The sequence below is a fragment of the Bos taurus genome, chromosome 14, assembly GCF_002263795.3.
Source record: "Bos taurus isolate L1 Dominette 01449 registration number 42190680 breed Hereford chromosome 14, ARS-UCD2.0, whole genome shotgun sequence".
In the NCBI taxonomy this organism is placed as follows: Eukaryota; Metazoa; Chordata; class Mammalia; order Artiodactyla; family Bovidae; genus Bos; species Bos taurus.
Window position 1 is genome coordinate 1,100,505 of NC_037341.1, and position 13,016 is coordinate 1,113,520.

General features: G+C 58.8%; 2 protein-coding genes across 2 annotated transcripts; one reads left to right on the forward strand and one right to left on the reverse strand.

Moving 5' to 3' along the window:
* Positions 1 to 1,109: 1,109 nt before the first annotated feature.
* On the forward strand, positions 1,110 to 8,230 carry PYCR3 (pyrroline-5-carboxylate reductase 3). Its single transcript, NM_001014906.1, is given in 6 exon segments — positions 1,110 to 1,215; positions 5,975 to 6,039; positions 6,426 to 6,605; positions 6,811 to 7,023; positions 7,317 to 7,409; positions 7,569 to 8,230. Coding segments are annotated over 6 exon segments (927 nt in total). The 5' UTR covers positions 1,110 to 1,118; the 3' UTR covers positions 7,848 to 8,230.
* Positions 8,231 to 8,540: 310 nt separating this feature from the next.
* Positions 8,541 to 12,936, reverse strand: TIGD5 (tigger transposable element derived 5). Its single transcript, XM_005215279.5, has one exon. It carries the CDS (start codon positions 12,850 to 12,852, stop codon positions 10,921 to 10,923), a length of 1,932 nt encoding a protein of 643 aa, XP_005215336.2. The 5' UTR covers positions 12,853 to 12,936; the 3' UTR covers positions 8,541 to 10,920.
* Positions 12,937 to 13,016: the final 80 nt, after the last annotated feature.

A 13,016-nucleotide genomic window follows, 5' to 3' on the forward strand; every position in this document is an offset into this window, starting at 1 on the left:
AATACTGGAGTGGGTTGCCATTTCCTCCTCCAGGGTATCTTGCCAACCCTGGGATTGAACCTGCATCTCCTGTGTTGCAGGAAGATTCTTTCCACTGAGCCATCTGGTAAGCCCACTGAAGAATTTAGAACGTGCTAAAGGAGAGTTTAAAGAAAATAACAAAACGTTTTTAAAATGCAATCTTAAAACTGCAGTCTTAGCTTATTTTTCCTAGGTCAATCAAATTACAAGCACACCCCACACCCACCCTCCTCCTCTCAGTCTCAAATGTGCTTCCTGTCTCTAGCCACACACACTCTTCCTTAGAACCAACTAGAGAGGTCAGGTCTCTCCTGGGGACCTACACCTCAGGAAGGTCTAAGGAGGTCTAAGGAGCTATGTAAGGAGGCCCTGCCTCCTTACATAGCTCCCTGAGAGGCTCTCAGAAACCAAAACCCAGGCTGGCCTGAGGAGCTTCTTTAACAGCAAAGCCGCAGACCGCTGCTCCCACGTTTCACTGGCTGCGTCAATTTTATGCTGTCACTCGGACCCACTACAACTTGGGGGAAAGCTGACCACAAGCCCGGAATAGGCAGCCCTGTCCTCCACACCCGACTGCTCACAGGCTCCAAACAGAACCAGCGCGCGCTGTTCCCACCCAGAAACCGGCCAGAGGCCGGCAGAATCCCTCTCGATAGCTCCTGATCTGTGCCAGTGCTAAGCGGAAGTCCAGATTCTGGCTGCCAGGAGTTTCATCAGAATCTGCTCAGCCGCCCCTTTCTGGAAGCTCTGCTGGCCGGTGTGTCCATCAGTGCTTTCCCATTGGCCCCGCGAGGGACCCCATCCCACAGCAGCCTCCACCCTTTCCGACCCTTCGCTTGTAAATGGACCCTCTCAAGTTGCTACTTGCGAAATTCACACACCAGTGGAGCACCCAGGTACAGCAGCCGACCTGTGTATCAGAAGCTTTGCGCGGCGTCCCCCCCCGCCCCTCGCGACGCCCCGCCTCCCGCACGGAAACCCCGGGCGAGGGCGGAGCGTGAGGTCTCCGCAGCCAGTGGACGAGCGCAAGTGAGGCCCTCGCAGTCCATTGGCGCCGCTGAGTGCGGGGGTGGGGCGGGGCGCGGCGCAGCGGCGTGATGGCGGCGGCGGCGGAGGAGTCCGGCTGGAGGCGAGTGGGCTTCGTGGGCGCGGGCCGCATGGCGGAGGCCATCGCCCAGGGCCTCATCCAAGCAGGTGGGACGCCACGGGCGTAGGGCGCTTGGGGACCCCGGGCTCGGGGCCAGGGGGCGTCCGAGACCGGCCTGAGGTGGGAGGGGCGGGCTTACCTGTCCCGTGCCCACTTGCGCCGCGGATCCCAGAGCAGCGCGGCCTCCTAGACGCAGGGGCCCCAGGGTGGAGCTCGCCAGCGGGCGTGGGCCGGAACGGCTCGCGGACTCTGCCTTTCCGGACTCTCTTTCCTCTGGGAGCGCGGCTGGAGGGGATATAGTGGAGAGGCTCAGAGCCAGCCGTCCGCACGGTAACCGCGAGGAGGTCGGAATTGGGATGCGCTGTTAGAAAGCATCACTAGGAACAAAGCTAGTGGAGGTGATGGAATTCCAGTTGAGTTATTTCAAATCCTGAAAGATGACTCTGTGAAAGTGCTGCACTCAATATGCCAGCAAATTTGGAAAACTCGGCAGTGGCCACAGGACTGGAAAAGGTCAGTTTTCATTCCAGTTTCCAAAAAAGGCAATGCCAAAGAATGCTCAAACTACCACACAGTTGCACTCATCTCACACGCTAGTAAAGTAATGCTCAAAATTCTCCAAGCCAGGCTTCAGCAGTATGTGAACCGTAAACTTCCAGATGTTCAAGCTGGTTTTACAAAAGGCAGAGGAACCAGAGATCAAATTGCCAACATCCGCTGGATCATGGAAAAAGCAAGAGAGTTCCAGAAAAACATCTATTTCTGCTTTGTTGACTATGCCAAAGCCTTTGACTGTGTGGATCACAATAAACTGTGGAAAATTCTTAGAGATGGGAATACCAGACCACCTTACCTGCCTCTTGAGAAATCTATATGAAAGAGTTAGAACTGGACATGGAACAACAGACTGGTTCCAAATAGGAAAAGGAGTACGTCAAGGTTGTATATTGTCACCCTGCTTATTTAATTTATACGCAAAGTACATCATGAGAAACGCTGGGCTGGAAGAAGCACAAGCTGGAATCAAGATTGCCGGGAGAAATATCAATAACCTCAGATATGGAGATGACACCACCCTTATGGCAGAAAGTGAAGAGGAACTAAAAAGCTTCTTGATGAAAGTGAAAGAGGAGAGTGAAAAAGTTGGCTTAAAGCTCAGCATTCAGAAAACTAAGATCATGGCATCTGGTCCCATCATTTCATGGGAAATAGATGGAGAAACAATGGAAACAGTGACAGACTTTTTTTGGGCTCCAGAATCACTGCAGATAGTGATTGCAGCCAGGAAATTAAAAGACACTCCTTGGAAGGAACGTAACCTAGATAGCATATTCAAAAGCAAAGACATTACTTTGCCAACAAAGGTCCATCTAGTCAAGGCTATGGTTTTTCCAGTGGTCATTTATGGATGTGAGAATTGAACTGTGAAGAAAGCTGAGCACCGAAGAATTGATGCTTTTGAACTGTGGTGCTGGAGAAAACTCTTGAGAGTCCCTTGGACTGCAAGGAGATCCAACCAGTCCATCCTAAAGGAGACCAGTCTTGGGTGTTCATTGGAAGGACTGATGCTGAGGCTGAAACTCCAATACTTTGGCCACCTCATGCAAAGAGTTGACTCATTGGAAAAGACCCTTATGCTGGGAGGGATTGAGGGCAGGAGGAGAAGGGGACGACAGAGGATGAGATGGCTGGATGGCATCACTGAATCGATGCACGTGAGTTTGGGTGAACTCAGGGAGTTGGTGATGGACAGGGAGGCCTGGTGTGCTGCGATTCATGGGGTCACAAAGAGTCGGACACGACTGAGCTACTGAACTGAACTGAACTGAACTGTGAGTGCATCAGTTCAGTTGTGTCTGACTCTTTGCAACCCCATGGACTGCAGCACACCAGGCTTCCCTGTCCGTCACCAACTCCTGGACCTTGCTCAAACTCATGTCCATCGAGTCGGTGATGCCATCCCACCATCTCACCCTCTGTCGTCCCCTTCTCCCACCTTCAATCTTTCCCAGCATCAGGGTCTTTTCCATTGAGTCAGTTCTTCGTATCAGGTGGCCAAAATATTGGAGTTTCAGCCTCAGCATCAGTCCTTCCAATGAATATTCAGGACTGATTTCCTTTAGGATGGACTGGTTTGATCTCCTTGCAGTCCAGAGGACTCTCAAGAGTCTTCTCCAACACCACAGTTTGAAAACATCACTTTTTGGGCTCTCAGCTTACTTTTTAGTCCGACCCTCACATCCATACATGACTACTGGAAAAACCATAGTTTTGAGTAGATGGACCTTTGTTGGGAAAGTAATGTCTCTGCTTTTTAATATGTTGTCTAGGTTGGTCATAGCTTTTCTTTCAAACAACAAATGTCTTTTAATTTTATGGCTGCAGTCACCATATGCAGTGATTTTGGAACCCAAGAAAACAAAGTTTGTCACTGTTTCCATTGTTTCTCCATCTATTTGCCATGATGTGATGGGACCAGATGCCATGATCTTAGTTCTCTGAATGTTGAGTTTTAAGCCAACTTTTTCACTCTCCTCTTTCACTTTCATCAAGAGGCTTTTTAGTTCTTCTTTGCTTTTTGCTCTAAAAGTGGTGTCATCTGCATATCTGAGGTTATTGTTATTTCTCCCGGCAATCTAGATTCCAGCTTGTGCTTCTTCCAGCCCAGTGTTTCTCATGATGTACTCTGCATATAAGTTAAATAAGCAGGGTAACAATATACAGCCTTGACGTGCTCCTTTTCCTATTTGGAACCAGTCTGTTGTTCCATGTCCAGTTTTTTTTTTTTTTTCCCTTTTTTTTCCATGTCCAGTTTTAACTGTTGCTTCTTCACCTGCATACACATTTCTCAGGAGGCAGGTCAGGTGCTCTGGTATTCCACTATGAGTGCATAAAATAACATATGCGCCAAGTTTGGAAGATTCAGCACACAAACAGAAAATAATCTTAGTAATTTTTAATATTGATTACCTGTTGGAAGGATACATTTTGGCTACCTTAGTTTAAATAAAATGTATTATAATTAAATTTGTTATTTCCTGATTGTTTAATATGACTACTAGAAGTTGTAAAGTGACATGTATGGGTTGAGCGATGTTTCTCTTGGACAGTCCTAGCTTAGAGTGAGATCTTGTGCCTCTGTCGAGTTGCCTGACCGCTCTGAGCCTACGACTCTTTTGATTTGTTTGCCAGCGGCACTCCTGGTATCCGGCACTGCACATTCGAAGCCAGATCATCCTCTATCCTTCACATTGTAGGGTGTTTAGCTCCCTTCCATGGCTTCTCCCCATGAGAGGTCAGTAACATCCCCAGATGTGAGAGCCAAAATGTCTCCAGACCCTGCCAGTGTTGGGGGCAGGCAAAATCATTGGTTGAGAAGATCATGGCATCTGGTCCCATCACTTCATGGCAAAAGGATGGGGAAACAATGGAAACAATGACAGACTTTATTTTTTTGGGCTCTAAAATCACAGCAGATGGTGACTGCAGCCATGAAATTAAAAGACCCTTACTCCTTGGAAGAAAAGTTATGACCAACCTAGACAGCATATTAAAACACAGAGACATTACTTTCCCAACAAAGGTCGATCTAGTCAAAGCTATGGTTTTTCCAGTAGTCATATATGGATGTGAGAGTTGGACTATAAAGAAAGTTGAGCACCAAAGAATGGATGCTTTTGAACTGTGGTTTTGGAGAAGACTCTTCGGAGTCCCTTGGACTGCAAGGAGATCTAACCTGTCCATCCTAAAGGAAATTAGTCCTGAATATTCATTAGAAGGACTGATGCTGAAGCTGAAACTGCAATACTTTGGCCACCTGATGTGAAGAACCTCCTTGGAAAAGACCCTGATGCTGGGAAAGATTGAAGGCAGGAGGAGAAGGGGACGACAGAAGATGAGATGGTTGGATGGCATCACCGACTCGATGGACATGAGTTTGAGCAAGGTCCGGGAGTTGGTGATGGACAGGGAGGCCTGGCCTGCTGCAGTCCATGGGGTTGCAGAGTCGGACGTGACTGAGCTACTGAAATGAACTACAGCAGGAATGGTGGTGCTGTCCTGATTGTGCTCCACAGTATTTAGGATCTTTATGTGGTGATTATGGACTAGCTTTTTGCCTTTAGTGGTATGTCAAGGTCTAGAGAGATGAAAATCATCAGAAAGCAGTTTATTGCAGGCCTCAGTTGTTTACTTGTAAAACTTGGAGTGTTACCTGCTACCCCCAGCTCCATAGAGTTTGTGTTGACACAGTGCAGGCAACGCATGGTGGCTGCCACCATCTGTCCAGGTTGTGGGGTGCATTTCTGCCTTCTTGTTAGACCTTGTAGAAATCTGACCTGTAGAGTATTCTGCCAACCAGGCATTCTCTGCTTGGATGTCCCAGCACAAACACACCCATGAACACACCCTCTTCCCAGGGTTCACCCTCACCCCGCACCCTCCCTTCCTGGGCCTCTGTACCCACCATGCCCCCTCCCCAGCCTTCCCATTCCCAGAGGCAGCAGTCCCTGGGATCCGTGTCCTCACAAGACAACGCAAATTCCTGGTCCCTGTGTCCAGCAACGTGTCTGGACTCGGCGTCGGCAGCAGGTAGGTGGCGATGACTGCCGGGTAGAATCAAGTGAGGCTGGTGGTCTGGTCTGGTCTCGGCCGAGTGGAGCTGCCCCGCTGAGCTCCTGGCTTCCTCGAGAGGCTCCGGATGGCCCAGGTGTGGCTGAGCCTCAGAGACTTGCAGACCTGGCTGGGTCACTCCACCGCCCCGCCTTCCTCACTGACACCCCGGCTCTTCTTTGCCTTTCCCTCCAGGAAAAGTGGAAGCTGAGCACGTGCTGGCCAGCGCGCCCTCCGACAGGAACCTCTGCCGTTTCCGGGTGAGCCGGGCAGCTCCCAGGTGGCTCTTGGCTCTTGGCCGTCAGACGCTCCTTGGGGCCAGGGAAGTGCTGATTATTTGGTTAAAGTTTTGAGATGGCCTGGACTGGGGAAGGGGACGTCAAAAGCCAGAAGGAATGTCAAGGTTGTGGAGCGCCAGGGTTGGGTAAAGGGGTGTGCGTGCTGGGTGGGCAGGAACGTCATGGGCACTCACGGGCTCAGAGGGCTTGAGGCCGTGCTGTCGTCAGGGCCCACCTGAGGTCGGGTCCTGAGCAGGGACGGGTGGTCTGGCCACTGGGAGTAGAGCCGTCCACAGCGGGGGCCGGCAGCGGGGCTGCAGTCTGGAGGATGCCCACTGACAGGCCTGGCTCTGGCATCCCTGCTGCAGGCCATGGGCTGCCAGACCACCCACTCCAACCTGGAGGTGCTGCATAGCTGCTCCCTCGTCTTCTTCGCCACCAAACCCCACATCCTGCCGGCTGTGCTGGTGGAGGTGGCTCCTGCCGTCACTGCTGAGCACATCTTGGTGTCTGTGGCCGCCGGGGTGTCCCTAAGCACCCTGGAGAAGGTGAGCGGCCCTTGAGGGTGCGGTGGGGCTGAGATGCTGATCCCAAGCTGGGCTCTGCTGACCAGACTCGACTTCCCACCCCGGCCATCCCAGACTGGCTGCAGCCAAGGCCTGGCCCTTCCGGAAGCCAGCATGTGTGGGTTGGGGATCAGAGTCTCTCCGCTGGCTGGCAGAGGCCTCACTGACCGCAGCCTCTCTCTGGCAGCTGCTGCCCCCGATGGCTCGGGTGCTCAGGGTCTCACCCAACCTGCCCTGCATCGTCCAGGAGGGTGCCATGGTGATGGCGCGGGGCTGCTGCGCTGGGAGCTATGAGGCCCAGCTCCTGCGGTCCCTGCTGGAGGCCTGTGGGCAGTGCGAGGAGGTGCCTGAGGCCCAGGTGGACGTCCATACCGGCCTCAGCGGCAGCGGCGTAGCCTTTGTGAGTGTGGTGGACAGCCCTCCCTCCACAAAGTGGGGCCTTTCCAAGCCCCTGCAATAGCCCCTGCCCCCAGGGATCCGCCTGTGGTCCTCAGCTGCCCCTGTGTGCCCACCCCCCGTCAGTGCCCTCCTGGGCCTTTGAGGCCGGCCTCTTGGCAGACCACTGGGCTCTGGCCTTGGCTCTGGTGGCTGGTGCCCTGGGCCTTGTTCTAAAGGTGCCCAGCCTTCTCCAGGCTGGGTGCCGAGTCCCAGGGAGGGCTAGCTTTGACTCCCGTCCCACCCCCACTGCTACAGGTGTGTGCCTTCTCCGAGGCCTTGGCCGAAGGTGCCATCAAAATGGGCATGCCCAGTGGCCTGGCCCACCGCATTGCTGCCCAGACCCTGCTGGTGAGACCCTGCTGCACGGCCTGGGGAGTGTGTGGAAGGGGAGGGTCAGCATGGGGAGGCGGCCAGCCGGCCTGAGCTGAGACGGGGTGCTGGGGGGGTGAGCTGCAGACGGGCTGCCAGCACCGCCCCTTCCCCCTTAACCCCAATGCCTCTACCCAGGGGACGGCCAAGGTGCTTTTGCAGAAGGGGCAGCACCCAGCTCAGCTGCGGACTGACGTGTGCACGCCGGGCGGCACTACCATCTACGGGCTCCATGTGCTGGAGCAAGGCGGGCTGCGGGCCACGGCCATGAGCGCTGTGGAGGCTGCCACCTGCCGGGCCAGGGAGCTCAGCAGGAACCCCTCCCCCGTGGTGGCTCAGGTCCCCTCTGTCCTGCAAGCCCTGCAGGGAGAAGGGGCCCTGGCCCACAGGGAACACAGCAGTGTGGCCCGTTCCTAGACCCTAAGCTCCTGTGGCCTGGCCTCTGCAGGATTTGGTTCTGAACATGTCTGTGAAGGGACCAACAAGCCAGGAAAACCAGAAACGTGGAGCCTTTGTTGGGGGACCGCCCCATCCCACACAGGCCCAAGTGCTAGAGTCCCTTCCTGCCACCTGCCAGCTGCGGGGCGTCTGTGAACAGGGCTGATGGACCACCGGCCACCTGCACTCTGCCGCCTGGCCTCAAGCCCCTCCCTAAGTTCCAGCCTCAGTGTCCCACTGGCCCTCAGCCAGGCACTGCTTGTCTGACCCCAGCCCTTGTACTAGTTAGAAGGGTCAGCCAGAGTCCATTTCTTCACCTTTTTTTTTTAACCTTTAAAATGGAAATAAAGATGCTGTCCTATAACATGGAGTGATCAATGTTTCACTGGAGGTAGATAAAATGAAATCCCCGTGCCTGGAGGGCCATCAGCAAGGCCCTGGGCTCAGACTTGAGCAGGTGGTGCAGACGGGGCTCCCCTCCGTTTCCCATCACCCCCCTCAGCAATGTGTCTGCCAACAAAGTCCCTGGGCCCAGGCTGGATGGAGCCCTGCCCTGAGGTGGCCAGTCTGCATGAGGCACCTGTGGGGCCACTGCTGTTCCTCCCCGCTTCTCAGATGGGCTTCTGGAGCCACGTGCTGGATGCAGTTACAAAAGTAAGACTGGGACAGAGCTTGTGTGAAGCGGGCATATTCGGCCTTTATTATAAAGTGAGGCTGGCTGTGAAAAGACCCCTTGACAGAGCAAGCACCCCATAGCCCACTCCAGCCCTCCTGCCCCCAAGATCCTGACCTGCTCTCGGGCCCACAGGCTCGGGGCCAACCCCGCACTGGCAAGGCCCCTTCCTCACTGCAGGCTCCAGGGCTCCATCCGTGGTACGGCTGTCACCTGGGGGCTTGTTACCCGGTGTGTGGCCCCTCAGGCAAGTCTGGCCTCACATGGGTGAGTTCGCTCTCCTGACCCCCCTGGTGGGCTGGTATCAGCAGAAGCCACGGGCAGCACTTCCTGCCCACCGCTGAGCCTGCCAGGCCAGCCCTGAGGCTGCTGGCTTGAAAGTTGTGACCCTCGCAGCCTTAAGGTTTCAGCAGATAATGGTGAACAGGAGCGGAGAGCCTGGCAGCTGAGATGCCATGGGCCCAGCAGTAACCACAGCAAGGCACTTTGGCCGTTCTCCCCACAGTTCACAGAGCTGAGCCCTGGGAGCTGGGCCTGCACTCTAGGGAGGAGGACTTCAGAGACCCTCGCGTGAGGTGTCCCCAGCCCCACCCTCAACAGGGCCCTGGCTCTTCAAGGCCCAGACCAGCCTGCGCTGTGCCTCGTTCTCGCGCTGCCATCTGGGGCCGGGCACTGGCCAGAACTGCCTTCTGGGGTGCAGCCTCAGTGCCCCAGAGGGGATGAGGCAGGAGGCTCTGTCCCGACACCCAGTTCTCAACATCAACCGCAGCCCCCCTGCCCAGACCCTGGGGACAGAGGATCAGAGGTGAGACTGGGAACCTGGCGAGAGGGGTGGCACCGAGGACACCACCAGAGACCACCTGGCCCAGCACCCACCCGGGCTCCAGGTCCGCCCCTTGCAGGGCCCTGCAGGACAGAGGTCCCGCAGCCGGGCCATGGTGAAATGGCACGCTCGCCTGGGCCCCTGGTGGTGTGACACGCAAGACATCCTGAGGCCAGAGGCGCGGGCCAGGTGCAGGCCTGCCGCAGCTGCTAGTGCAGCAAGGCAGCAGGTGAGGTGGAGGCTTTGGCCAGGGCTGGTGTCCACGCCTCCCTTCTCGCCTGGAATCCTCCACACCATCCATCAGCTTTCACGTCTGACGCATACACGTACATGTGTGGGTGTTTTGACTAGAGGTGGTTCCAAGGAAGAGCTGACGTCCTTGCTCTGGGGGCACCCCCGTGGCCCTGCCACCATGCACGGCCCTTCCCTCCCACAAACACATCACCTGGGTATAGCTTCCACAGCCCAGGACCACCAGGAGGCGGGGGCAGGTGAAGAGAAATGCAGAGCACCGAGGCAGGCAGCAGCGCCTCAAATCCAGCCCTCCCTGGGGCTCTGGGCATCTCTGCCGGGCAGCCCCTGGGAGACCTGGGTGTCTCAGTCTCAGGTCCCCAACAGGGTCCTGAATCTAGAGCTGAGTGGAGCAGCAGAACAGTGTGGGAGCTGGAGGGTCACACGGAGCCCTCGCCACCTCCTTTCAAGCTGTGCCACCCAGAAGCCTAATTCACGGCCTGTGGGAAGCGGCTCCTCGGCTACACCCCTGGCAGTGCCAGAAGCGGGGCAGCCTCGGAGGGGAGCTAAGGCACTGAGGGTTGTCTTGGAGTGGCTGGCGGTAATGCAGGGCTGCTCCGAGAAGACGGCATGGCTCCGCGTCCTGAGGCTGGTGGGGTGTGGGGCAGGGGCCCAGGTCTAGTGCTTGTCAACCCCACGGAATAAGAGAGCTGTTTAGAATAGCATTTCCTTAAGGAAGATAAAAAACACGTGGACAGAAACCTACAACCCTGGCTGCACCCAGAACCTCAAAGCCCCATCCTTCTTTCCCAGCCCCCCCGAGCATCTGCCCTGGGTGCCTGAAGAGTACCTGGAAAAAACAGAGTTAATGCGCCAAACCAAAGATGAGTGGTGTGCTTCCCGCTGGGACGACCACACGGCTGTGGTCCATGGGGACCGGACGCCGGGCCCTTGTCCAGGGCAAGTGCTGGGCTACGGGTCTGGGGGGACAGGAACGTGGCTGGGGGAAGCCCCATGGGGGCCAGAGAGAGAACACGCTCTGCTAAGTGCTGTGGCGTGTGCCAGGTCTGCGTGGGAGGGAGCCTGGCTGAGGAGGAGGGGTGGCTGCGGCCTCTCCTCCAGCTACCCCCGCACCAAACAGGGTGCCATGAGGGGCCGGCCCTTCACCAACAGGGCTCCCTTGGGCCAGGCCGGGATCCCTGTCAACCTCTGAGCCTTGGAGGTGGGCCACCCTAGGGGAGGCAAGGCAAGATGGGGTCTCTGTCTGTCCCCTACTCCAAGTGCCTCAGGAGGAAGGCCACTGGGGGCTGCAGGGGCGGGCTTGCTCACAGCCCGTCATCGGGAACCATGGGTGAGGGCCCGATGCCCCCCAGCCTCCGGGCTGTGCTGATGAGCGAGCGCAGCTGCACCAGCTTCAGCGGCCCCACCTCCCGGGGGTCCTGGGTCTCCAGCCACCGCAGCGCTGTCTCCAGACCCCGAACGGCCTCCCCAGCAGTGGGGATGGCCTCTTCCTCCTCCTCCTCTGCTCCTCCTGCCACCGCTGAGGGTAGGCTGGCAGGGAGCAGGGGGCCCCCAGGGACCAGCACGGGAGGCCGGCTGGGGCCCCAGTCCTCTCTGCCACCGTCCGGCAGGCCCCCATCATCGTCCAGGTGCAGCCACTCGGCCACCTCCTCAGGAGCCAGGCGCTTGTAGGCCAAGGCTGCCAGGTGCGTGAGGTCGCTGAGCACCCTGCTGTGCTCCGCGGCCTCCTCGGCCTGGCCAGCAGGCTGCCCGGCGCGCTCCTCCACCGGCCGGGGCTCGAAGGCAGCCCGCAAGCCCAGCAGCCAGCAGCGCTCAATGCTGCCCGCCTGCACCAGGTCCCAGGAGAGGCCCGCCAGGTACAGCATGTCCTTGAGCATGAAGCTGCGCATGAAGTCCAGCGGGGACCCCCCGGCGCAGGACACGGCTAGCCGCAGCAGCTCCCGCTTGTACAGCTGCTTAAATGCGGCCACCACCCCCTGCTCCAGGGGGGCGGGTATGTGCGCCCGGCCGCTGCCCCTGCACAGGAACAGCACCCGCACAGCCCCGTCGGGGGTCTGCAGCTCCTCCGGGGGACCGGTGGGCTCGGGCCGGCACCTCCTGCGGGTCTCCTCGCTCTCCTCCAGGGCAGGCATCCTGGCCTCAGAGCTGGGGCAGGGCGGGTGGGCCACCAGCAGCACGGCCTTCTGCTGCAGGCAGCTGCGGCGCAGGTAGCGCCTGACACCGGGGACGAACTCCTCGAAGAACCAGCCGCGCAGCAGCGGCCGGCTGAGCCAGGCGTCGGGGCTGTAGCGGTAGGAGGCAGGGAACTTGTCCTGGTTGTGGTGGCGCAGGCTTGGTGGGTCTGGCAGCTGCCCGATGACCAGCGGCTTCAGCTTGTGGCTGCCGGTGAGGTTAGCGGCCAGCAGGACCGTCACCCTGTCGCCCCGCCAGCGGCGGCCGCAGCCCCCCGCACCCACAGGTGCAGCCTGCTCTGGGAGCAGCTTCCAGTAGAGGCCCGTGACGTTGGCGTTGTAGATCTGCTCGTCGCCGTAGCCGCCCTCGGCGGGGGCCGGGGTACTCGCGGCGCGGTCGGGCAGGGGCCCGGCGCGGGTGGGCTGCGCGGGCTCCTGGTTGACGGGCGGGCCAGGCGCGGGGCCGGCGGCCACGGGCTCGGCCTCGCCGTAGATGCGCTGGCTAGAGATGCCGTGGCGCTTCTGCCAGCGCCAGAACCAGCCGTGGCTGGCCTTGAAGGTGCATTCGGGCCCGTAGATCTGGCGCGCGAAGGCCTCGGCCTGCGCCTGGATGAGTGGCCCAGACAGCGGCACGCCGTGCTGGCGCAGCGCCAGGAACCACGAGTAGACGGCGCGGTCGATCTCCTCCTCGTTGGCCAGCCGCATCTTCTTGCGCTGCGTGCCCACCTCGCCGCCCAGCTGCTCCAGGAACCAGCGCAGCTTGGGCTCGTCCTTGAGCCAGCCGCGCAGCGTGCCGCCCGGCACGCCGAAGTCGCGGCAGACGCTGGCCTGCCTCTCGCCGCCCTTGACGCGCTCGATGGCCTGCAGCTTATCCTTGATGGAGTAGGCCTTGCGGAAGGCCATCTTCACGGCGACGCGGGGCCGCGGCCCGGGCGCGGGGGGCGGCGGCCGCGCGGCGGGGACCGGGGCGGGAGCGGGAGGCCGCGGCGGTTGCATGGGGCGTCCGGGCGGGGGTCGGCGACAGCGGCGCGGGGCCGGGACGGCCGGGGGTCCCGCAGAGTACATGGCTGCTGCGGCGACCGCGACGACAGCGGGGGCGCGGGAGCCGGAGCCATACGCCCGCCGGCCCGGCCGCGCTGGGCGGGCGCCGGGGGCGGGGCCGGCCGGGCCCTCCCCTTTGTCTCGCCCGCGGGGCGCGCGCAAGCGCGCTGGGCCCCCGTCCCCGCCCC

Bases quoted from the DNA above. Each gene is read 5' to 3' on its own strand.
- TIGD5 (XM_005215279.5), bottom strand. From the start codon at position 12,852: ATGTACTCTGCGGGACCCCCGGCCGTCCCGGCCCCGCGCCGCTGTCGC.